The 24,149-nt window shown below is 47.4% G+C and overlaps 1 protein-coding gene across 3 annotated transcripts in view; it reads left to right on the forward strand.

The window, feature by feature from the left end:
• Positions 1-409: 409 nt before the first annotated feature.
• CHCHD6 (coiled-coil-helix-coiled-coil-helix domain containing 6) overlaps positions 410-24,149 on the forward strand; it is a 252,149-nt gene continuing 228,409 nt past the window's right edge. For 2 of the 3 annotated variants that reach the window (XM_086697267.1, XM_086697269.1), the window contains exons 1-3: positions 410-602; positions 20,099-20,228; positions 23,922-23,994. In XM_086697267.1, coding sequence (XP_086553393.1) covers positions 516-602; positions 20,099-20,228; positions 23,922-23,994 — 290 coding nt within the window. In that variant the 5' untranslated portion in view covers positions 410-515. Of the gene's footprint in view, positions 603-12,095; positions 12,232-20,098; positions 20,229-23,921; positions 23,995-24,149 lie in introns of those variants that run through there. The other variant, XM_086697268.1, reaches the window with a different exon arrangement.

A 24,149-nucleotide genomic window follows, 5' to 3' on the forward strand; every position in this document is an offset into this window, starting at 1 on the left:
CCTCACGATGGCTGGGCGTGTCTTGTTCGTCTTTGCATTCTCCGCGGCTAGTTCAATGTTTGCCCAGTTCTTAGTTGAGCGCCGCTCAACACGAGTTTGCTGAAGGCGCCAAGCAGCAAACCATGCGAAGGTCGCCCTGACATGCCTGCCTCAGACTCCCCGCTGGTCTCCTGGCCTTAGATCATCACCCTCGATTCTGCTTCCAGGGTGATCTTTCCCCTGGCTGCTGCACTCTAACGCGCTTTCCACCGCTCACACACCATGCCTCCGCGTGATCGCTAGTTACAGATAGGCAGTTCGGACCTTAGAGACTACAACCCCCACAACGCCCCGCGGGCCCGCGCCACATGATTGGCTGAACCTCCGGCGGCGGCCAATAGGACGGGGCTTTGTTGGCTTGTGCCGCAGCAGCCCGAGTCCCGGGAAGCGCGGGGCGCATAGGGAGCCAGAGCCTGGCGTCCGTCTGGTTGCTCTGGAGCCGAGTCGCGTGGCCGCCTGCCGGCTCGCCTCTTGCCATGGGGAGCACCGAGAGCAGCGAGGCCCGCAGGGTGTCCTTCGGAATGGACGAAGAGGAGCGGGTCCGGGTGCTGCAGGGCATCCGGGTGAGCGGGCCGCCGGCGGGCGCGAAGAGCGAGCGCGGCCTGGGCCGGGTGGGCGTGGAGGGCGCGGGCCAGCCCGAGGGGAGGTTCGGGCCCGAGATTGGGCGGGTGCGCCTCGCTCATTGAGCCCTCCCAACGCCCTGGTGGCGAGCATCTCTCCCTCCGCAGTGTACGTGAGGGACCCGAGACTCGGGGGATGCCCGGTGTCCGCCATCTGGGCAGTGGCCGCCTTCAGGCTTCACTACCCTGGCATCGGGGGAGAAAGCGGAGAATGGGGAGAGGTGGGGAGGCCACATTCCAGCTCCGGTTGAGTTGTTGCAGACCTGCATTTGTTCCCCTGCACCCCAGTGCACACGTCGTGTTACATGTACGTGGGATGCTTCCAGTCCAGGACAACGCAACTGCCTCTTCACTGAGGCTCTCGGATTCTTGACACCGCAGCCGAAGGAGCAGTTTAAAAGTTGTGAATCAGATCATATGCCCTTCCCCTTGCTTAATCCTCTCCAGTGGATGTCTAGTGCATTTAGGATGAAGAGGAACCACTTTACCTTGTTTTACAAAGCGGTTCTGCTGACCCGTGTGCCCGCATCTCACCCAGTTCCCTCCCTCCCACCTCCCGTCTATTTACTGGCTTCCTGACTGCAAGATGTTGGCTTGTTCCAAGCATAGGACCTCTGCATTTGCTGTTTTCTGCCCTCTGTCTTTTCCTGGATGAGGCTCTTATCATACTGTCACAGTTTGAGAATCATCTGAGTATCCTTAGGTGACCGGTCAATCTAAAGTAGCTTCCCACCCACACTATCAACACATTTTTTTTTTTTCATAAAAGAATCACCATTGGGAACCTCTATTGATAGTTAACTTGTTTATTGTGTTTCCCACCACAGCGAAAGCTCCTTGAGACCAAGGCTTTTGTCCTTTTCAAGACTCTATCCCCAGAACTTAGAGGAATAATAAAAGCAGCTCACATTTGAGTTCTTAGTGGGGACCATGGATTCCTCTGAATCCTTTACAGGTAACCTCTCATTTAATTTTCAACAGCCCCGTGGGAGAGGTAGAATTCTAGTTGCCAATAAGGACAAGTAAGGCACTGAGAAGTGAAGTAACTTACCCAAGGTCACCTAGATGACAAGAGGGAGAGCTGGGATTGATGGAGGCCAACTCCAAGCCCTGTTGACTGAATGCTGTAGTTCATACACCTGTGCCTGGCACATAGTGGGTGGTTTGTAAACCATTGTTGAGTGGTTCAATGGATAAGACCAGTGAAATAGCAACCACATTGAAATAGAATGCACAGATAGGGGTGTAGGTGAATTAGTTAAATTACAGAGTAACTCAGAAAAAGACCTCAGGAAGTCTGATTTCTGAGCAGATGCTCATTAGCGGTGTGCCCTGGGTGAACAACTTATTATTTGAATCTCAATCCCTGTGTTTTTAGAAAAATCAGGGGAGGGTGTGTAATCCTAGGTACTGTTTAAGATATGTGTGTGTAAGTGCTTAGAAACAGTAGTGTTTTGTGGGGGTCTCTATTCTTAGTCTAGGATAGTGCTTAGCACATTTGGTGCTTGCTAGGCCTTATCTAGTCTTGACCGGGCTCTTGATGAGGACAAAACGGGGAGGAGTTGGCTCCTGTTTGAAGGTTGAGAGGCAGGAGCCTGAATTGGAATTTAGAAAAACATCATTGGCTGTATTTGGGTGCTCTCTCACCTTTGTCACCTGGTATTCTGTGTTTGGAAATGTTGGAAAATTAGGTCAAAGTCAGGTCTTCTAAGATTCAAGGAAGTTGAGTTCCTCTAAGTTGACAGAGGATCATTTTTGGGGGGGCGGTATGATATCAGACTAGTACATTTTACATCTAGTTCCCTTAGTTCCGCAAAGTGTAAGTTCTCTTTAAAGATGGAGAATCAGGCTTAGGGCTGTTCAAACTTTGAGGTATTATCTGAGTGACTGATGGGACTTTAGTCCAGATCTTTTGGGTGCAAGAAACAGCCTTTTCTCACTACTCCAAGCTCCCTCCCCCAGTGATATGCAAGGCAGCCTGAAAATTGTGCGACACAACCTCTACCTGTTCCGACAGGTACTGGCACCCCACTTAGTTCTCCCAGAGAATGTTAAAATTAGAGGGAGGTTTGGTGACTGACTGTAAACTCATCAGAATAAATGACTTGCCTAGAGGCACACAGTGGGGTGCATGGCCCCATCAAATGAGAGCCCCTTCCCTCCTTCCTTCCTTCCTTCCTTCCTTCCTTCCTTCCTTCCACTTGTGTGCCTGGTTTGGGAGAGGGAGATTTGAGAAAGGAGGTGATGGCAATGAAGTGTTTTGTTGTGGGGGCTTTTTCTACTAGCAGAGTTACTTGAGAGTTGGGGAGTCCACCTTGTCCTTAAGCAGGCAAGTAAAAAATCAGCAGAGATCATTGGATGAACCAAATGAGAAGTTAGTTTAAGTAGAAGGTAGGTGCCGAAGAAGAGTATCTGCCCCAGGTCCTTCAGAGAAAGTTAAATATTCTTAAAGACTACTCGTATTTAATCCCCAGGCCCTGATCCTGGAAAGTACTCAAGTTCCCTTAAGATTCAGTGCTAGGGCCTTGCTCCTTTGCACATTTATTTGCATAAATTTACATATTGAGTTCAAGCCCTAATTCCACGGAAGGTAAGAGAAATTTAATTAATGCAAAATGCTGCAATTATATGCAACTCCAGTTTTCAGAGCAGGCATGTGTGAAATACATAAAGATCTCATTTTAGCCAGTATATTTAACCTTATCCTCCAATGAGAGAAGGTTCACACACGACAATAATGTCCTGTGTGTGCTCACTTCTCTGCCCCATGGAAGCAGCCGTATTTGGTAACTCAGCTGAAGTTGGTTGCTTCTCAACGTCTAGACTCCTCTGTTCTCCAGCCTTTTCCCTTTCCAGCTGCTTGGCTGCCTGCTACTCTTCCCAACTCACTTCCTGGCCGGCTGCATGATAGCTGTGTCCCCAGACCCATCACACTGTCTTGGCTACATCACATTTGCCATCATTCCTTGCTTTCGTGAGGCAAGTCTGGACCACTGCCGAGGGAAGGACCAAGGAGGATATAGAAGAGGCACAAGAAACAGTCCCCAAACATGCCCCTGCCAGAGAAGCCATACGCCTGAACACTGTACCTGTAGCCACAATTTATCCTTCACCTCAGCAAATGCTTACTGCACACAGATTACTCGCCAAGCACTGGGCCTGGCCTTGCAGAGGCCATCAGGGACAAAGCATAAGGTCCTTACCCTCATGGAGGCCTCAGCCCAATGTCAGAACAGACCAAGAAAGGAAAAAAGAGGCAAAGGAAGAAAAAGCTGCAAGTACTCTGAAGGAAACAAAAGTGTGCAGAGTAACGGGGATCCTTGCTTGCAGTGGGATGGTGGACACTGCTGCTCTGAGCGGGGGACACTGGAGATGTGCCCGAGCCATCCATGAGAAGCATGCAATCTGTGCTGTGTTTTCTGAGCACTAGCTCAGATATCCCCCTCCTGCTGACCTTGTGAGCTGTTGTCCACATCTCAGGTGTGACATAGGTTCAAGGAGGCCAAGTAACCCAAGGGCACAGCTAGTTAGGGGTAGAGTTGGAGGCTCATTCTGGCTCTACACGCCATGTGCTTGGCCAGCAACAGAGGGGTCAGGATGTTGAAAGCTGGCCAGGCACTGAGGCTAGACAGGTGATGGGTCCTGAATCGCCAGGGAGGGCTTGTCCGTGTGTTACCTTGGAGGCAACACTGCAGGTCTCTAATCAAGAGTGGTGCTTTGGAAAGATGTTCTCTGATGGTGGTGGTTTTTCTTCTCTGTTTTTAAAATCATATTTTTGAGATGTCTTACATGTGAAATTCACCCATTTGAATGATTTTTAGCAGACTTATGGAGTTGAGCAACTGTCACCACAATCAGATTTTAGAACATTTATTCTCAAGACCTAAAAAGATCGTTTGTGCCTATTTGCAGTCCGTCCCCACTTCCACGCCCCGCCCCAGGTAACCATTAATCCTTCTGTTGCTCTGAGTTTGCTTTTTCTGGACATTTCATATGAATGCACTCAGATCTCTGACGTCTGGCTTCTTTCACTGAGCACAATGTTTTTGGTGTCGGTTTGTTGATGTAGCATATATCAGCAGCTTGTTCCTTTTTATTGCCGAGTAGTATCTCATTGCCTGGCTGTCCTGCATTTTGTTCATCCAGTCACTAGTTGGTGGACATTTGAATTGCTTCTGGTTCTTTATATTATGAATAATGTTGTGAACATTTGCATACAACTTTTTTTTTTTTGGCAGACCTATATTTTCATTTTTCTTGCATAGATACCTAAGGGTAGAGTTGCTGGGTCATTCTGCTTATGAATTCAGTGAGTTGTTAGGTTTCACTTTTTAAGAAACTGTCAAACTGTTTTCTGAAGCGGCTGTACCATTTTACATTCCTGCTGGCAGTAGATGAGGGTTCCGTCTTCTCAACATCCTCACCAACACTTACTGTTTGTTTTCTTGATTGTAGCAATTCTAGTGGGTATGAAATGGTATTTCACTGTGGCTTGAATTTACATGTGGCATGAATTTCACGGTGGCATGAATTTACATGCAAGTATCTAATCGTGTTGAACATCTTTTCATGGGCTTATTTGCCATCCGTAAATTTTCTTTGGTGAAATATGTATTCGGATCTTTTGCCCACTTTTACTAGGGTTGTTTGTCTTTTTATTATGAGTTACACGATTTTTTAATGCTGGATATGAGTCTTTTTTTTTAATTTTTTTTTTTAATGTTTATTTATTTTTGAGACAGAGAGAGACAGAGCATGAACGGGGGAGGGTCAGAGAGAGGGAGACACAGAATCTGAAACAGGCTCCAGGCTCTGAGCTGTCAGCACAGAGCCTGACGCGGGGCTTGAACTCACGGACCGTGAAATCATGACCTGAGCCGAAGTTGGCTGCTTAACTGACTGAGCCACCCAGGCGCCCCTGGATATGAGTCTTTTATCGTATTACAAATTGCAAATATTTTCTCCCAACGTGTGGCTTGTCTTTTCATTTTCTTATTGGTGTCTTTTTTGAAGTGCAAACCTTGTAATTTTGATGAAGTTTATCAGTTTTTTTCTTTTATTGGTTGTGCTTCATATCTTAGAAATCTTTGTGTAACCCAAGGTTATGAATTTTTTTTCCTATATTTCTGAGAGTTTTATAGTTTTGGCTTTTATATTTAGTTCTATGATCCATTTTGTGTTAATTTTTATATGTTATGAGGTAAGGCTTTAAATCGGGGGTTGGCAAAGTTTTTCTGTAAATGACCAGTTAGTAAATACTTTCTGTTTTGCTCACCAGAAGGTCTCTATCACTTCTATTCAACTCTGCCATTATAGGGTTAAAGAAGCCACAGTCAGTGTATAAACAAATGAGTGTGGCTATGTTCTAATAAAACTTTACTTATAAAAGTGTTGGGTTAGATTTGGCTCAAGCACTAGAGTTCACTGAACCCTAATCTAAAGGCCATCTTCTTTTTGCATGAAATATCCAATTTTTCTAAACATCATTTGTTGAAAAGACTATCCTTTCCCCCTTGAATTACCTTGGGACCTTCGTGAATATCAACTGACCATAAACATAAGGGTTTATTTCTGGTTTCTCAATTCTGTTGAGAGTTCCATTGATCTATATGCTATATGTCTATCTTTATGCTACTGCAACATTGTCATGATCATTGTAGCTTTGTAGTAAGTTTCAAAATTGGGAAATATAATTTTTTTTTTTTTGAGATTGGTTTGGCTATTCTGAGTCTGTTGCATTTCCACATACATTTTAGGATCAGTTGGTAACTTCTGTAAAAAAAAAAAACTCTTAGGATTTTGATGGAGTTTGTGTTGAATCTAGATTACTTTGGGGGAGAATTGTCATTCTATTTTAATGTTTATTCTTGAGAGAGAGAGAGAAAGGCAGAGTGCGAGTGGGGAAGAGGCAGAGAGAGATGGAGACACAAAATTTGAAGCAGGCTTCAGGCTCTGAGCTGTCAGAACAGAGCCCGTGAGGTCAAACCCATGAGCCATGAGATCATGACCTGAGTCGAAGTCAGATGCCCAACCAACCGAGCCACCCAGGTGCCCCAACAATCATCATTTCAACAACATGGAATCCTCCAATATGTGAACATGAAGTCTCTATTTAGATTAAAAAAATTTTTTTCAGCAGTGTTTTATACTTTTAATGAACAAATCTTATGTTTCTTTTCATAAGTTTATTCCCAAGTATTTGTTCTTTTTGATACTAAAATGAATATAATTGTTTTATTTTTTTCTTTTTCTTTCTTTCTTTCTTTTTTTTTTTTTTTGAGAGAGAGAGAGAGAGAGAATCCCATGAGGGGCAGAGAGAGGGAGACAGAGAGAAAGAGAGAGAAGAGAAAAGAAAGAGAGAGAAGCAGGCTTACCCAGGGCTCATGTTTTACCTGAAGCGGGGCTTGTGCTCACCTGATGTGGGACTTGAACTCATGAACTGTGAGATCATGACCTGAGCTGAAGTCAGATACTTAACGGCTGAGCCACCCAGATGCCCGAATGTAATTGTTTTTTTAATTTAACTTTTGGAATTGTTTTCTTAATTTAACTTTTGGATTCTTCATTGCTAGTATGTAGAAATTCAATTGATTTTTGTATGTTGATCCTGTATCCTGCAACCTTGCTGAACTCATTTATCCAAGTAGTTTTTTTCTGTGGATTCCTTATGATTTTATATTGATAGGATGATGCTGACTGTAAATAAGGAGAATTTTACTTCTTCCTTTCTAGTCTGGATGCCCTTTCTTTAATTTTCTTGCTTTATTGCATTGGCTAGAACCTCCAATACAGTATTGAATAGAAGTGGTGACAGTGAATGCCCTTGCCCTGCTCCTGAACTTAGATAGAAAACATTCCGTCTTCCACCATTAAGTATGTTAGCTGTAGGTTTTTCATTGTTGCCTTTTCTAAGATTGATATTTTTAAATAATCTTGGTCACCTCTTCCTCTCTGTTATTATATCCTGTTTGTTGTTTGTAGGCTCTTGGAGTGCAAAGACTTTTATTTATTTCAGTGTCTGGCTCATTTGTGTGTGCGTGTTGGATTGCACGCTTGGATTAATGAACTGATGGTACTTTTAGCCAACCTGGCGATCTTTGGCAGCTGCACTTGAGAATTTTACCCTTCTGCTTGTTACGGTTCCAGCTTTAACACAGACTTGTTCCATTTGTATGCGGCAGACTTCCTTTTCACCTTGGTATTGCCCCGTGATATGTTTCTTGAGTCTCAGCATGAATGTTGATGCTGCATATCATACATCCTTCGTCTTGGTTGGCTGCTTAGAGGCAGCATGGTGAACCAACTGTCTCAGGAAGCCCTGGCCTGGAGCTCTGACACTCAGAGCAGTAAGTCTCTCTCCTTATATGCAAGACGGACCTGTTAGTGTAGGTGCCTGGAAAGGGTTGGATCACAAATCCTCTCCGGTCTTTCCCAGCCTCTGTACTCTATCTGGCTGACCATTTGGGGGATTGTAGTTGATTGGGCCACAACAGAAAATGCCAACGTGGCAAGTCAGGACATGGACGGCCGAGTTCTCCACCGTTTTCTGTGAGCAGTATATGGGTCTGGATGTCAAGCGCGTGTCATGTGCCAGTCCCCGGGGTGGGTGCTCTGCCAGGTGTTACTCTTTTTGATGCGTCCCCAACATCACGTCTGACACGTGGTGAGGTGGAGCCAACTCCTCAGGGAAGCAGAGCACTTACCGTTTCTCTGTCTTTCCCCCTGTCAGCTGCTGAGGAGCAGAGGACCATCTGAAAGACAGAAGACTCGGGTAGTGCGTGCCCTCCATTCACCTGGCTCCAGGGTGCCCGAACTCACTATGGTCAAGGACAGTAAAGGGCTGGGCACACAACCACGCTGTACTTTAGGGGCAGACTTAGCAACTTTCAGGGGTTTCTTGAACGTTCTTCAAGTTTTCTTTTAATAGTACTGTGGTGTAACCAGGAATGATATGTAAATAGTGTAAGAGTTAAGGTGATTTCTGTTTTACCTTGTCTGACTTTTGAATATAACCCCTGTATAAGATGAAATTCCCCCCTAATTCTCCCTAACTGTGTCACAGTATGATGTGGAAGATCTTTCTCCATAAAAGTAAAATCTATAAAGTCATGTAAATATAAGGATAGTTGTTAACTCTAACTCTTACTAAGTTCATCTTGGGTCACCTCCCTCATTGGGGAGGTAAAGCCGCTGCACTAGAAGCATCTTTGATCCTTCAGGTTTCCAGTCTACCTTTTCCACCTCTTGGTGGGGGGTCCCTGCTCGCTGTGCTGCAGCAGCTCTGGTTTCCAGATCAAACCTGCCGCCTCTGCTGTTTCTCTGCGGCTGGTGGAGGCTTCAGAATGTTTCCTAGTTCAGCTTTCTTTCCCTTCTGCGCCCTGGCCATTCTCTTTCATCCTCATTCACGAGCTGTTGACTTTTGGATTCTAAACATCTAACCCAGAGCTGTCCCGTTGCATGTTTCATGGGTGCATGTAATTCACTGTATCTGCCAGAACCCACCTGCGTCCCCTCCTCTGCTTCCCTCGAAATCGCTCTTGTTTGTTAAGCTTTGGATGGCTCCAGCCAGCCAGCTCCTCTGCCAGAAAGCTAGACCCCACATCCCTTTGTTCTCTATGTTTAATGATAGATCTTGCATTTTCCCTTCTAACCATTTCTCTGTTTTTGCTTTTGTCCTAGCTAACTCCCCATTCTGTTTTCCCTTGACCATCTGATAAATTGTTCTTTCTCCCTATAGACGTGTCTCCTACAAACCTCTCTCTCCTGGTGCTGGCAGGGTAATTAAAAAGAAAACAACACAAATTTTACTTATCATCAGGCAAATGATGATAAAATTCAGGCAGTTCCAAAGGAGGCACATCGGGGAAAAGTTCATCTCCTTTCCCACTTGTTTCATCCGTCCTGCACTCTGGGGCAGTGCCCCTTACTGGCTGGTTGTGTCAGTGATTGTGCAGAGTTAAAGCTAATTGTGTCATTCCCTTTGGTTAAAGGCAGATTCCTGGGCCTGGCTCACGGAGGCCGTCTGCTGTTGCCTTTTCTGCCTCTGAACATGTTGGTAGGGAGGACACCTGCTCTTCTGTACTCTGAGCTGCCTGTGACTCTGTTCCCCTCTGTCTGCAGTATTTTCTTTCCCTGTGACTGGCTAAACTCCTTGTCATCCTCAGGACCAGTTCAAATGTCACCTTCCGAAAGGCACCCTCTGATGTCACGCCCTCACCCTGGGTCGTCCCTGTCCTGGGTCTTGCAGACTGTGCTCACCTCCCAGTGCTTCCTGTGTGGGCAGAGATGATCTCTTCCTTGCTTACTCCCTTCCTGCCCCGTGAGTAGGAGCCACATCTGTTTGTCTTTCTGTCCCCAGTATTTAGCCCAGAGCCGTTTTTTTTTTTTTTTTTTTTTTGCCCCAAACCACGAGTCCAGAAACTTTGTGGAATTAATTGATTTGAATTGATTGCCAACATTTAAAGCTCAGAGGCTTTACATAAATTCAATTTTTAGCTCTTTGGGGGACAAATGGAAAGTCTGGTCCACATTCCCATATGGCAATAACTTTCCCCGAGTTACGAGGTAGCTGCCCTCTCTGAGGGGCATGTGCTCTCACCACTGTCCCCACCATGTTGTCCTTGCACTGTGTTCTTTTCCTACTAGGCCCATTCCACTAATTCTGTCACTTGCCTCACACCTGTGGGCATTTGTGTTTGCCACGCTCAGTGGAGGAGGTCTCCAAGGGCTCTTCTTGTTCTGACATTCTGGGATTTAAATCTGTGGTGAGCAGCCGGTGGATCTAATTTCAGCTCATAGAAAACTGAAAGACTAGTGAACAGAATCTCCAAGGCAACAGCCTTAGGCAAGGAGACAAATCTTTTTAGAACCACAAGATCGGGCAGTGCCTTCAAGGGGCTTGGGGAGTCTGGGCATCAGGAGCCACGGACAGACCCGACTACCTGCGAGCTCATTCTTCTGGAAACTTCCCCAGGTGCTCAGCCTGACTGGAGAAGCCCTAGGCCCAGCTTGGAGAGAGCAGTGAGCCCCAGTTTATCTCCTGGCACCTAGCACGTCCTCAGAAAATGTTGCAGCGAGCGGCCTCGACCATGGCTCTGCAGGCCTAGTGGCTGCTGAGTCACCAGAGAACTCGGGCAAGCCGCTTCTCTGCACCACACCTTGTCCGTTCTTCCGTGAGCAGGATGCCACCTCTTCTCATAAATGAGCTGGTGCCATGAACTCATTTGAACATCAGAGCATTTGCTAATGCAAAGAATAATGCTTAGGAAGCTGCCTCCGCATTGCTACTTCTAGATGTGTCTGGATGAGTAACACGTTAAGCCTAACAAAGTGCTAATTTTTCATATTGACATTCTCCTAATTTAAGTAGGCTGTGTGTTTTATGAGTACATACAAGCTCTCCCTCCCACCCCCTATCCAGGGGCTCCATAAAGCATCATCAATGGGGGAAATGTGACCTGCAAATTATTTTTATTTTTCTTGAATTGGCCATTCTGCCACCCCACAGTGGCTCTCAGTTACTGCTTTCCCTTGTGCAGGTGGCCAGGGTTCGGATCCAAGTCCTGGCCTGAGCACTTAGCACTTAAGACTTTCTGCGATCTTGGGTGAGTTGTTTCACCTCCCTGACTCCAGTGTCTTCTTCTGTAAAACGGGAATGCACTTAGCTTGGGGCCTGGCCTGTGGAGCTCGCTCAGTGAATATTAGGTAGGCTGATTTTCTCATTATCTTGGAATAGGACCCCCTGTCCTAGGTCGGAAGTTCCTCTGCCCCAACTGTGAGCTTTGTTGCCCCCTTCTGGAGTGTGGAGGCGTTACGTTTGCTCTCTGGTCAGCCCCGTGGCACTCTGATGCCAGGGAGTCCCTAATATCTTTCTTTACATGCAACCTCTCGCAGTGTCCTGTGTAGTCGGGTTACTTGCCTGGGAACAGAGCTGCCCGAATGGATTTAGAGCACCACACACTTGCAGAGCAGTTCTCGGCCCAGCGATGGTGCCTCCTCTCCAGCGAGCCGGGTCTGGGCCTTGCTGTCATCTTTCCCTCGTTTTTCCTTTAAGGCTTCTTGCAAGATGCGTCTTATTTTTAAATGCCAACTGTTCATAGTTTCTCCTGCATCCTTTCAGGCTTTTCCCAAGCCTCCATAGACAAGCCCGCTCTTTCCCTTTTTATAGCACAAATGAGAACATACTGCCTATACCACTTTGTAAATTGCTTTTTTCACTTGCCCTGTGCACGCATTCAGATGCCAGGTCTCCAGTTATTTCGCTTGCGTGGAGTCTTTTGCCACCACATCCTCCCCAACTCCTGCAGAGGTACACTTCCCAGCCCTCCTACTCTGGACGTGCACTGTTGTGGCAGCGACCCTGCCTTTGGCCCTCTGTGACCTCTGCCCTTCTTGCAGCTTTGCCAGGGTATTCTGTGTGAAGAGAAGATCGCGACTGAGGCCCTGCTTGGAAAGTGTCAGCGGCTCCCAGCTGACGGCAGAATAAATACCATTCTCCTCTTGTCGTTCAAGGCCCTCCCGGTGGCGGGGAGCCCACCAGCCCTCCACGTCTTACTTCATGGACCTGCGCTCGGTGAGGCCGAACCTTGGACTTCTCCTGCTGTGCCTTCCTTGTACCCTTCCTCTCTGGAACACCTCTTGACCCCCCACCCTTCTCCACGTACTCTTTTTTCTTTTCAGGCCCGTCTCAGGCGCTCTCTCTTCCAGCTGACACTTAGGCTCCTTTGGGAGAGCTCCTGGGCGTGCTGGCTCAGGCCTCTCACTGATAGCCGGCACCTTGTGTTCTCTGTGCCAGTGCGCCTTACCCACCCTGTCTGACCGTCAGCTCTTTGTGTACAAAGTTCTCGGCTGTTATCTCTTGACATACTCCATCGGAGTAGCTTGGTGTTGTGGACCTGGGCCTTTGATAAATATTTCTTTAGTTCCCGTGTTTAACAAATAGTTGAGCCGGGCACTTTCTGGGCGCGGGAGATACAGCGAGGGCGGTACAGCAGACTCCCTGCTCCCATGGAACTTGTCTTCTGGTGGGAGCAATGGCAAGCAGGTGGTCACGTGTGTTAGGTCTCGTGGGTCGCTGTTCTTCCATCAGAAATGGGCAGTACCTACATGTGTTTGGTAAAGCAGCACCCTTCTCCCTGGCCTTTCAGCTGTGAGGTGGCCACCTGACTTACTCACAGACCTGTGTGGTTTGAGAAAGAAGCCTCCCGCCCCCTCTTTGGGAACCGGCCTAGAAATTCAGAGCTTTTGGGTGAAGGACGTGTTTTGGTTGCCGTCAGGGAGTGGTGATGGCTGGACAGTGCGATCTGGGTGCCCGGCCCCGTGTGTTAGGACAGAAGTGGTGAGGTGTCCGTGCATGCGTGCCTTCTCGGGCTCCCGGTTGTCCCCGGAGACTCGGGCAGGCATCAGGCAAATGTGCCCCTTTGGAGGCGGCACGGGTCTCCTCCCCTGAGTCCCTGCGTCACTCTAGGCCGAGGCCAGGTCCAGATTGGAGCCACCAGTTGTGCGCTGGAGGGTGCTTTAAAAAGAATCTGCCCCACTTTTGTACAGATGATGGAAGAGGAGGGAAGAAACCTGGTCAAGGTCACAAAGCTGCACGTGGAACACAGAACACTCAGTTTGTAGTACGTGGCAGATGTTAACCATTGTTACTGTTATCGATTAGCTCATGCATTTTTGCACACTCAGTAAGTGCCTCGTATGGGTGGTAATTAATATTTGTGTACTGCTTTGCAGTTTCCCATAATAGCTGATATTGTTTGTTTACTCTGTGCCAACTGCTTGGTGTAGATTGCTTCATTTAATCTGCACAACAGCCCCGCAGTCTGTACCACTAATTATTTCCATCTCACAGATGAAGAAACTGATTTAGAGGTAAGAAGTCCCCTACCCAAGGTCACGCAGTGAGTAAGCAGCTTGATGGGATTCAAACGCAGGCCTGCCTGACCACGAAACCCTTAACTCCTGAGCTGGTATCGCAGTCAGTCCAGGCTCAAGGGACCCCCGTTTTGTGGGTGAGAGATGTGATGCTCAGAGAAGCCAAAGAACTGGGCAGGTCCAGGCCACACAGCAGAGCGCAGGTAGCACTCCCGTGTCCCTGCACTGCTCTGGACGTGGCCCTCTGTCTCCTGACCACACAGGACCCTGTCTGGCCCCCTCGGATGGCACAGTGACCAGTGGGCCTCTGGCACCAGAGCTCCCAGACCCGTCTGGCTCCAGAGGCCCCCATTCTGGTTCTGTTGGTACAGGGAGCCTTGCCCAGATGGTGTTTATTCTCGCATGACTACTGTGTGTATATGTATATTTGTTGATTAAAATATTACTTGCTGTATTTTGTAGCAACATTAAAAAATATTACAAATCTCCTACTGCCAACAAGAAGCTTGCCAATGTTTTCCTTAACCCCTTAGTCACCAAGTAGTGTGGTTCAGTGGATGCCCCCCAGGCTGGGATGAAGAAATCGAGCCCGTGAGTCACCTGTGTAGAACCCCACCATAGCTTCCTTGGTCCTTGAGTCACATTTGGGCTTCTCACGTCGCTCTGCCGGGGCTTGTGGTCTTGCCTTTGCCTGCCGCCTTGGCCTGGTCATCTGGTCCCACTCTCCTCACACGCTGGCCTTCTGTTAGGCACTTGGACATGCCAGGCTCTGTTCTTGTCAGAGGCTTTGCACTTACTCGCGTCTCTGCTTGGCACCAGATCGTTTTCTCCAGGATCTCAACATGTACATGTGGTCAGGCCTCCTCATTTGGGGCGGGAGTTTTAACATTATTGTCTTTGCCTCTGAGGGGCCATCGCCTGTGCCTGTGGCTTCCTGTGCTGCCCCCCATGCCCCCATCACTGTGATTCTGTATTTTATTCATTTCTAGCACTTGTCTCCTGACGTGCCGTGCTGATCTTTAAGACACAGGTTTTTAACATCTGTGGGATAGGGTGTCCTGTAATAGGTGGAATGTTCATTTCCTTAGTGTTTTTTTTTTTTTTTTCTTTCTTGAGGTTATTTGAAAAGCAGTGTGATTTACAGTTGATGAAGTCTTAGGTTGGATGAAATAGGATATGTGAAATTGTCTGTTTTCTTCCTTATTGTCTCTCACTTCCCATGAGAATGTAAGCTCCACGAATCAGGGGCCATGTCTCTTTGACTGCCGTTTCATTGCTGTTTCTTCTCACCCACGGTTTCCAGAACACTGCTATCACCCAGTGAGTGCTTCATAAGCAGATACTTGAGGAAGGAAACTGGACTGTAGTTACGGTGCCCTCGGCCAGGCTGCTTCCTCTGGTCCCCACGTGGCTGCTCTACTGTGGTCTTCTGTGTGTGTGCAGGGCATGCTCTTGCTGGTCACGTGACCCTTTTCCACAGCAAGGATTGGGGCCTTACCTGCTGTGGCTGCCTCTTCCATGCGCACCACGCATGCCATTGATGCCTCACCCACACCCGTGTAGATTCTAGGACCACTCAGTGCTCTCGCACGCCCTGTCCCTCAGAGGACTGGGGCCTCTCGCAGGGTCCGCTTGCAGAAGGAGGGGTGAGGGGAGCGATGCCCCGTGGTGTGCTGGTAAAAGTTCCCTGATCAGATCTCTACCCAAGAAAGGACCCTGCTATGTAGTATTTGCCAGTTTCTGTGGTGGACAGACTCCCCAGTCGTGGCCAGTTTCAAGCTCCTGTCATGAAGTCAGCCAGCTTGCAAAATTCCTGGAAATTTAAAACTCAGCTCTCACGAGCTGGTTCCAGCGCACCACCCAAACCTTTCCGTGCAGCCTGTGTTCGCTGTTGAGTACCAGCTCCGTGTCCCCGCCTCCTGGAAGAACACTGCACCTCAGCTCTGCTGTCGCCTCACACCCCACCTGGTGTGCCACCTTGGCCCTCTGCGCAGCTGCGTTGCGCAAGAAATGGGCAGGCTGCGCTGGAGAACTGCCCCTTCGCCTTCCAGTGCATTGACTCATCTCGGGCCTTCGTCGCCGTGGCTGTAACGAAGTGAGCCAGAAGATCCTAAGGGCTCTTTCCGTTTTCTTGTCTGGGATTTTGTATCCACATCCCAGCTCATTTGCTGCTCTTTCAAAATACCCTATTCTTGATTTCCTTGTTTCTGGTATTCTCAAGTTTTTCCACTAACTACAGATCAGAACTCCTTCTTCTTAACTCTGCGCTTTCCTCTGTTCTTCCCGAGGCAGCGCCAGGCAAAGCCTTTCATTTCATGCCACTGCTGCTGCTGCTGGTGCCACAGGCCCTTGTCACTTCATGACCAAGGGCCCGCTCCACGCTCCCAAGGGCTCCCTATAGCACTGCAATTCATCCTCTAAAAACACAGCCTGTGTTCCTTCCTGGCCCCCAAACTTTCAGCCACGCCCTGCAATTGTTGGAGCCCCACTGTCTGACTTCGAAGCTCCTCTCAGTACCAGCCTCATCCAAGTCCTCCTTTATAGCCCACACCTTCCACAATGAGCTTACTGCTGCAGGCACACTGGTCTCTGTCTGTACCTCTTCTCTCCGCACCGCACCCTGCACCGTGTGAGGTACCCCCTGCCCCCCAATACATGGTAGCTTCTGTCCTGTCAAATCCTGCTCCCACCCCTCAGGAACCAGCACAGGTACATCTTCCCTGGGATAACCTGCTTTTGCTGAGTGACATCCTGTCTACACTGCTCATTTTTGTCTTTGGTTCTCTCTTTTTCTTTATAACAGCTTTATTGAGATACGATTCACATACCATACAACTCATCCATTAAAAAACTTTTTTTTAATGTTTATTTATTTTTCAGAGACAGAGACAGAGAGAGAGAGCGAGCAGAGGAGGGGCAGATAGAGAGGGAGACACAGAATCCAAAGCAGGCTCCAGGCTCCAAGCTATTAGCACAGAGCCTGACGCGGGTCTCGAACTCATGAACTGCGAGATCATGACCTGAGCTGAAGTCGGACTCTTAACTGACTGAGCCACCCAGGCACCCCAACAACTCACCCATTTAAAGTGCACACTTCAGTGGTTTTTAGAATTTTCATAGGTATGTGTAACTATCATAATAGTTTTTAGAACATTTTAATCAGCCCCTCCCCCATCTCTTACCTTCTAGCTATCAGTCCTCACTTGTCCTGTTCCTTCAAGCTGAAGGCAATCACTAATCTACTTTTTATCTTTAGAAATTTGCCTATTCTAAACATTTCAAAGAAGTGGAATTATGCAATATGTTGCTTTGTGTGTCTGGCTTATTTCCCTTAGCGTAATGGTTTCAGGTTTCATGCATTTTGTAGTGAGTATCAGTATTTCATTCCTTTTTACGGCCAAATAATGTTCCCTTGATGGATGGACTACATTTTACTTTTCCATTCATCAGTTGAAGCACATTTGGGTTCTTTCCACTTCTTGGTTCTTATGGATAATGCTGACAAGAATGTTCATGTACAAATTTTTGTGGGGATATATATTTTCACTTCTCCTGAGTAGATGCCTAGGAATGGAACTGCTGGATCATATACTAATTCTCTGTTTAACCTTTTGAGGAACTTCCAGACTGTTTTCGACAGTGGCTGTGGAACTTTATATTGCCATGAGCAGTGTACGAGGGTTCTGATGTCTCCATATCTTTGGAATACTTGTTATCTGACTTAAAAAAATTTTTTTAATGTTTATTTTTGAGAGAGACAGAGTTGGAGTGGGGGAGGGTCAGAGAGAGAGGGAGACACAGAATCTGAAGCAGGCTCCAGGCCCTGAGCTGTCGGCACAGAGCCCATCGTGGGGCTCGAACCCATGAACTGCAAGATCATGACCTGAGCCAAAGTTGGACATTTAACTGACTGAGCCAGGCACCCCTCTGACTTTTTGATTATAGCCTTCCTAGTGGGTATGAAGTGGTATTTCATTGTGGTTTGAATTTGCATGTCTCTAATGACTAATGATATGAGCATCTTTTCATTTGCTTATTGGCCATTCATATATCCTTGGAGAAATATCTATTCAGATATCTTTTTGCTCATTTTAAAAATTGGGTTATTTTTCTTTGTATTACTGAGTTGTGGGAGTTCTCTTATTCTAGATACATAGACTTTGTCACACGTATGATTTGCAAATATTTTCTCCCATTTTGTAGGTTGCCTTGTCACTTGCTTTATTGGGTCTTTGGTACATAAAACTTTTAAATTTTGATGGAAGTCCAAAACAACCTCATTTGCTTTGGTTGCTTGTGCTTTTGGTGTCATATCTTTAAACTCACTGCCAAAGCCAAGGTCATAAAGACTTCCCCTTATATTTCCTTTTATTTACCTGTATGTTGTTTTAGCTCCTACATTTAGGTCTCCAATCCATTTTGAGTTAATTTTTATATACGGTGTGAGGTAGGTGTTCAACTTCCTTCTTTCACATATCGAAATCCAGCTCTGCCTACACCATTTGTTGAAGAGACAAATGGGGGTTCTTTCCCCATTAGATTGTCTTGGCACCTTGTCCATCAGTTGAACTTAGATATACAGCTTTATTTCTGGATTCTCAGTTTCTTCCACTGCTGTATACGCTTGGTCTTCTCTTGTCCCATATCGTTAATTATTTAGTTTGTATTTATTTGAAACACTAGAGGGACTCCGTTATTACTATTATAATCTTTTGTTGCTAACAAGTGTTCATGGTAAACAATTTAAAACACACAAGTGCCCAGAGTGAATGTCCTGCCCCAGCTGCCCCTGAGCCCACTTGCAGGATGTACCCATTGTGTTTCCTGTGTAGCCTCATTGATGTTTACCTCTGAGTAGATACATGCATTTGTGTGTATGTATTCTTTCTTTCTCTCTCTAAAATAATAAAAAAAATTGAGCTATACAAAGGGTTCTATGACTTTAAAAAATCAGGAGCATTATCCCCTAAACCCTTCCATGTTAGTTGTACGTTTTACCTCATTCTTTCTTTTTTTTTAAAGTTTATTTGAGAGAGAGAGAGAGAGAGCAAGCGAGCAGGGGAGGGGCAGAGGAGAAGGAGAGAGAGAATCCTAAGCAGGCTCTGCACTAACAGTGCAGAGCTGATGCGGGGCTCGATCTCACGAACTATGAGATCATGACCTGAACCGAGATCAAGAGTCAGACGCTTATCCAACTGATCTACCCAGGCACACCTACCTCTTTCTTTGTTTCTTTGTTTCTTTCTCTTTCTTTCTTTCCTTCTTTCTCTTTTTCTTTCTTTTCTTTCTTTTTAATGTTTATTTATTTTTGAGAGAGAGAGAGAGAGAGAGAGAGTGTAAGGGAGGGGCAGAGAGAGGGAGACACAGAATCTGAGCTGTCAGCACAGAGCCCGATGCAGGGCTTGAACCCACGAGACATGAGATCATAACCTGAGCTGAAGTCGGTCACTTAACCGACTGAGCCACCCAGGTGCCCCTACCTGATTCTTTCTTAATGGCTCCATAATATTTCGTAGAAGATGTACACCATCATTTCCTTAACTAGTTCCGTATTGTTGCATATTTATGTTTTTTCCTTGTTTTGTTTTGTTTTGTTTTGTTTTGTTTCTATTCCATTTCTGCCCTGTACATGTGGGAGCAGTTTTCTCGGCTGGATACCTGGAAGTGCAGTTGCTGATTATGGCTTTTGTCTTAAAGTCATCTTTAACGTTTTTCCCTCAACTGTGCTTTATGATGCCTTACACATATTAGGTACTTAATAAATATTTACTGAAGTGAACTCTAAAGGGTTTTTATTCTGGATTTATCCCTAGTTTGCTGTTTCATTTCAGTAAACTGTTTTATGACACCCTCATGCCTATTTCACTTCCTGTGAAATGAATGAAAGTGTCGGTTATCCAGTCTTCATTTAGTGGGAGCCGTGGTGGAAGGGGTCCAGCTGGGTTGCGATGTATGCTCCATGTGTGGTGCCGGGGGTACACGGGGGCGGGGGGGGGGTGGGTGGGAGGTCGCCCCGGCCCTCCAGGTGTTTGCACATCTTTTGGATGAGGCAGGTAGGGCCTGCGGTGCTTCCCTAAGAGCACACGTGTTGTGATGGGAGTAAAACGGAAGGGGACAATGGATGCTTATCTTGGGTGCTGTCAGGCAAGGTCCCATGGAGGAGGGACACTGAGATGCCCTCAAAGGAAGGGGAAATTTTGGACAGGTGAAGACGTACTGGGGATGGACCGCTGCTGGTGGTTCTGGGCAGAGGAGCCGCACAATGAATGCAGAGGAGGTGAGGAAGGTGGCCCCGTGGCGTGCAGGGTGTGTGCAGGGAGCAGCAGGAAACAAAGCTGGAAAGCCGGCAGAGGACGTGCGCTGGGCGGCCCACACGGGGCTTTGGCACCAACCTGCGAAGCATTGGGCCACCTTGAGAGGTTTTGAGGAGGATTATGTTATTGAAGTTGGTCTGGAGGAAGTGGTGCGCTCAGGGGCATGGATGAAGGGCAGTCTGCATTTCCAGAGGTTTCTATGATGTAACTTTTTCCCTGTCCCTCTCTTCCCATCCTCACCTCTTCTCCCAGCTGTCCGAGAATGTGGTTAACCGCATGAAGGATCCCAACCAGCCTTGCAAAGCTGGGGAGCCAGCTCCGCCTCCTGCCCCTCCGCCTTCTACGCCTTCTACAGGTGGCTCCTCCAAAGGCCCCGAGAAAGGTATGGATGGTTGCAAGGACTCTGGGGGACGGGGGTGGGGTGGGGAAGCGGTGGCAAGTAGCCTTCCTGTCAGAACAGATTTGACAGCCAGTGTGGCTCCCGTTTGTCTCTGGGTGACGTTTCTGGTAACTGCTTTTCGGGAGAGTGTGGCTTTCTACGCATGACAGCACCTTTGCTCAGAGCACGTGTGCCTGGGGCCAGACCAGCTTGCCTCACTGTTCCAGTTTCTCAATGAGTGACAAATGAGGCCGAAGGGCTTGGTTCGGCAATGCAGGTAAGAAGTCGCTGTTGAGGACCCGAGAGAAGCTTTGCCGTTACTGTTTGGCGTGGTTCAAAGAATGACAGGGATTTATGGGAATCGGGGCAGCGTGGGGGAACTGAGGCCATGACTTGGGCATTGGCCTCAGCGTCTCGAAGCAAGCCCTCACGTGAGGCGGTCCTTGGCCCGGCTGCTGGGATGGGTCACTGTGGCCTCTTGGAAGGGCCCGCCAGCCTGCCCATTTCAGGAGTTTCTCTTCCCATGCCTACACTGGCTGGAGCTCATTTATCCCTCTTCTGTGGGGCCCATAACAGATGAGGACATTTGTGCTTTTCTCTGAATGACTTTCAGCGAACAAAGGAATGTGACAATTTCAGAAAGGATATAAGGTGCAGAAATACTAAGATATTACCCCTAAGGAAAGTCCTTGGGGCCGCTGCTGCTCTGTCCCATAAACACTTGTTTATGAGAAGCTGGGTCTTAGGTATCGCCTGTAACTTGTCTTTTCTGCCAGTCTTCCGTATGAGGTTGTAACATTGGAGAAGGCAGGAGCTGTATCCTGTCCACTCAGCGTTTGCTGACTGCTGGCCGGGGATCAGGGCGCGTGTGCCCGGTGCTGGCACACAGCGATGAGTACACAGGGATGCCTCCCTTACGGCTCACGGCTCTAGTGAGGGGGCTGGATGTGTAACCCTGTAGGGTACATGTATTGTGATGTCCTAGAAGCATGCCTGTGGCCAGGGTAGCACAGAGGCGTGCCTCATTATTTTAGGGAGGGGCTTCAAGGGGAGATGATGTTTAAACCTGATTTTGAAAGATAGAGCAGTGGTTCAGGTATTTGCCTCTGCATAAATAGAGGCCCAGAGGTATGGTACAGCCTGGCCTGTGTGGGGCCCTTGAAGCGATTTGCTATCTCTGGAGTACAAAGTGCGAGGAAAGGGGAGCTGTTGGGCAGTGTTCAGGGGCCAGGTCACAGACCTCTGTGCAGTGGCCAGAGAGCTCTGCCTGCATGCTTGCAGCCAGGGACTCTGGCCAGGCCTTCTACCAGCTCTTCCCCGTATTGTCTGCTTCAGGGCTTCCTGAACCTGCCCTGAGATCTTTTTGAGTATCAGTGAAGGGGTGAGTGAGATTCTTGAAACCCTCACATGATATGCTCTTTTCCTTTAACAAAAAGGGTGGCTCCCCCGATACCTACAGCAGCTGGTGAGAGAGGGGGTTGAAGAGGGCTGTAACCCAGTACACTTAAAAAAATTTTCTTTTAACATTTATTTACTTTTGAGAAACAGAGCATGAGTGGGGGAGGGGCAGAGAGAGAGGGAGACACAGAATCAGAAGCAGGCTCTGAGCTGTCAGCACAGAGCCTGATGCAGGGCTCGAACTCATGAACCATGAGATCATGACCTGAGCGGAAGTCGGACTCTTCACCGACTGAGCCACCCAGGCGCCCCACCCAGTACACTTTCATAAACTGAATTAACTGGGGAGAGGGAAAAAGTGATGAAAGAAGCCAAGAATGCCAAAATGTATCATGCACACGTCAGTTTCGACTTCGGAAGCTAAAAGAGGCCTTGGTTTTAGTCTTTGGTAGGTTTTAGCAGTTCAGGGAGCAAGAGTGTTGGTTCATTTGTCATTTGGTTTTAGTTGTAACAAAGTATTTTACTGTTTAAACGATTGTGAGTTTGAGTTTCTGAGTGCTGAAGAATAGTCAGCATAAATGGGCTGTCTTGAAGTTGACTAATTTTAAGATATTTTTACTTTTAAAATCAGTGTTTGCTTTTATTTTAGCGATGGAACAAGATTAGAGAAAAGTTAAAATTAAATCCTTATGTCACACCATACCTCAGAATAAATGTCAGAGGAAATAAAAGATTTAAATGTACGAATCGAAACCATAAGAGTACAATAATAGTACATACAAGTACAATAAGTAGATTTTCTAAGCACTTCGTCAAGTGAAGAAACCCTGAGTTGAGACAAAAAGTGGGAAGTGTAACTATAAGCAATTAGGCAACTTAGAAAAAATAAATGAAGAATGAATGATAAACTAGGGAATTGTCACACGACAGAGTATTAATAGTCCTAATATTGAGAGTTCTTAAAGATCTGTGACAACTCAGTAGAAAATGTGCACAAATCATCATAAACATGTGATGAGATTCTCCGCTTGGCTAATAGTGAAAGACACACGTAAAATAGTGCCACCAAGGGGGCAGGGAAGTGGACAGGCGCCTGCGTGGAAGGTGGGAGTGTGGGTCAGTGTCGCATTCTCTGCCATAGGTAGATATGTTATTTTTGTAGTTACGACAAGAGAAAACTGTATGGAAAGCAAAAGTAAATATGATCAATTACATGTCAATAAAAGCTGCTGTAAGTAAACAAATAAGAACAGGAGCCTTATGTCAAAGGAAAAACCGGGTAACAGTTTACTAATTTTTACTCCCACTTGAGAGCCTGGCATGTTACCACAAGGCACTTGGGTGTGTCCTCCGCACTGGCCAGAGCACAGCCATGCCCACCCTTCTGTGAGCGGTGGTCTGCAAGCGTGAAGCATAGGGTGATTACTTTTGGAAGTGCCTCCCCAAAGGGTTGAGTGCTGGAGCCTCTGAATTCAGCATGCTTTTAACAGGTCTTTGCAGTGGGATAGCAAGTCCTCATGGATTCTCTCCCAAAGCCTGGTTCTTTCGCAGTTTTCTTGTGCAGCCTGAGACTCTGCTGCTTTAGAAACCTGTGTTGGAGGGGAGGGACATGTGGCCAAGGCCACAGAAAGTGTTGAGCTTTGGCTGAAAGATGGTTTGGGAAGGGTGAAGGCGGTGGGGAGAGGGAAGGGTGACAAAACCTTCAGTGTCACCAAGTGGTGGCAACTGTGGAGTGGATTGGGTTTCTTGGAAATTGCCAAGGTCATGGCTGTCAAGAGGTAGCTCCCCTCTAACAATATTAGAGGTGATGCAGGTGGAGTGATAGATTAAAATGTTATTAATGTGGAGGTGTTTGCCACTCTAAGACTAGAGATCTGTAGAATGGGCTACTAAGGGAAACACTGAAGGAGCTGCCCCACTCCTCCCCTCAAAAGGATGCGGGTGGCTGGCCTTTCTGCATGAGGCAGAGGAGAGGGTTCCCTCAGCCTTTCTGGGCCGGCGTTTGGGAGATGACCTAGATTCAAGGTAATTGCAGAATGAGGAGAGATGGGTTGGGAACACAGCACTCAAGTGGCTGTGCCTGCTGCTCGCCCCAGGCAGTGAGCAGTCCTGGTAAGAACGAGGGAACAGATGGCCTTCGGGCTGTGCCTCTCCAGGCTGGCTGGGTCAAGGGTGTGTTCTGTGTCTGTAAGGCGTATCCATCCAGGGCGGTGCCCTCCTGAGCCCTCTCCCAGGTGACTGCCATGCCTTTGTTGATCCCGAGGAGCTGCTGACTGGCCTTTTCTTATCCCTTTGCAGACTCCAAACCGCCCAGGTCTGAGTATGGTGGTGGCCGTCAGCCCTCGGGGGTGGAGGAGGATTTCCTCAAAAGGTAAGCCTAGGTGTCCATTCATCCCTGGCCCTGCGCTCTGATGGAGCGTTCTCTCCTCTCGGGGTATCTTCCCCTTGCCCGAAGGTCTGAGCGCTTGTCTTACCTACACTGCACGAGAACCCTACCGGACAGGGGGCGCTGGGCCTAGTTTAAGG

The sequence above is a fragment of the Puma concolor genome, chromosome A2 (genome assembly GCF_028749965.1).
Source record: "Puma concolor isolate L17-30 chromosome A2, mPumCon1.1.hap2, whole genome shotgun sequence".
Lineage (NCBI taxonomy): Eukaryota > Metazoa > Chordata > Mammalia > Carnivora > Felidae > Puma > Puma concolor.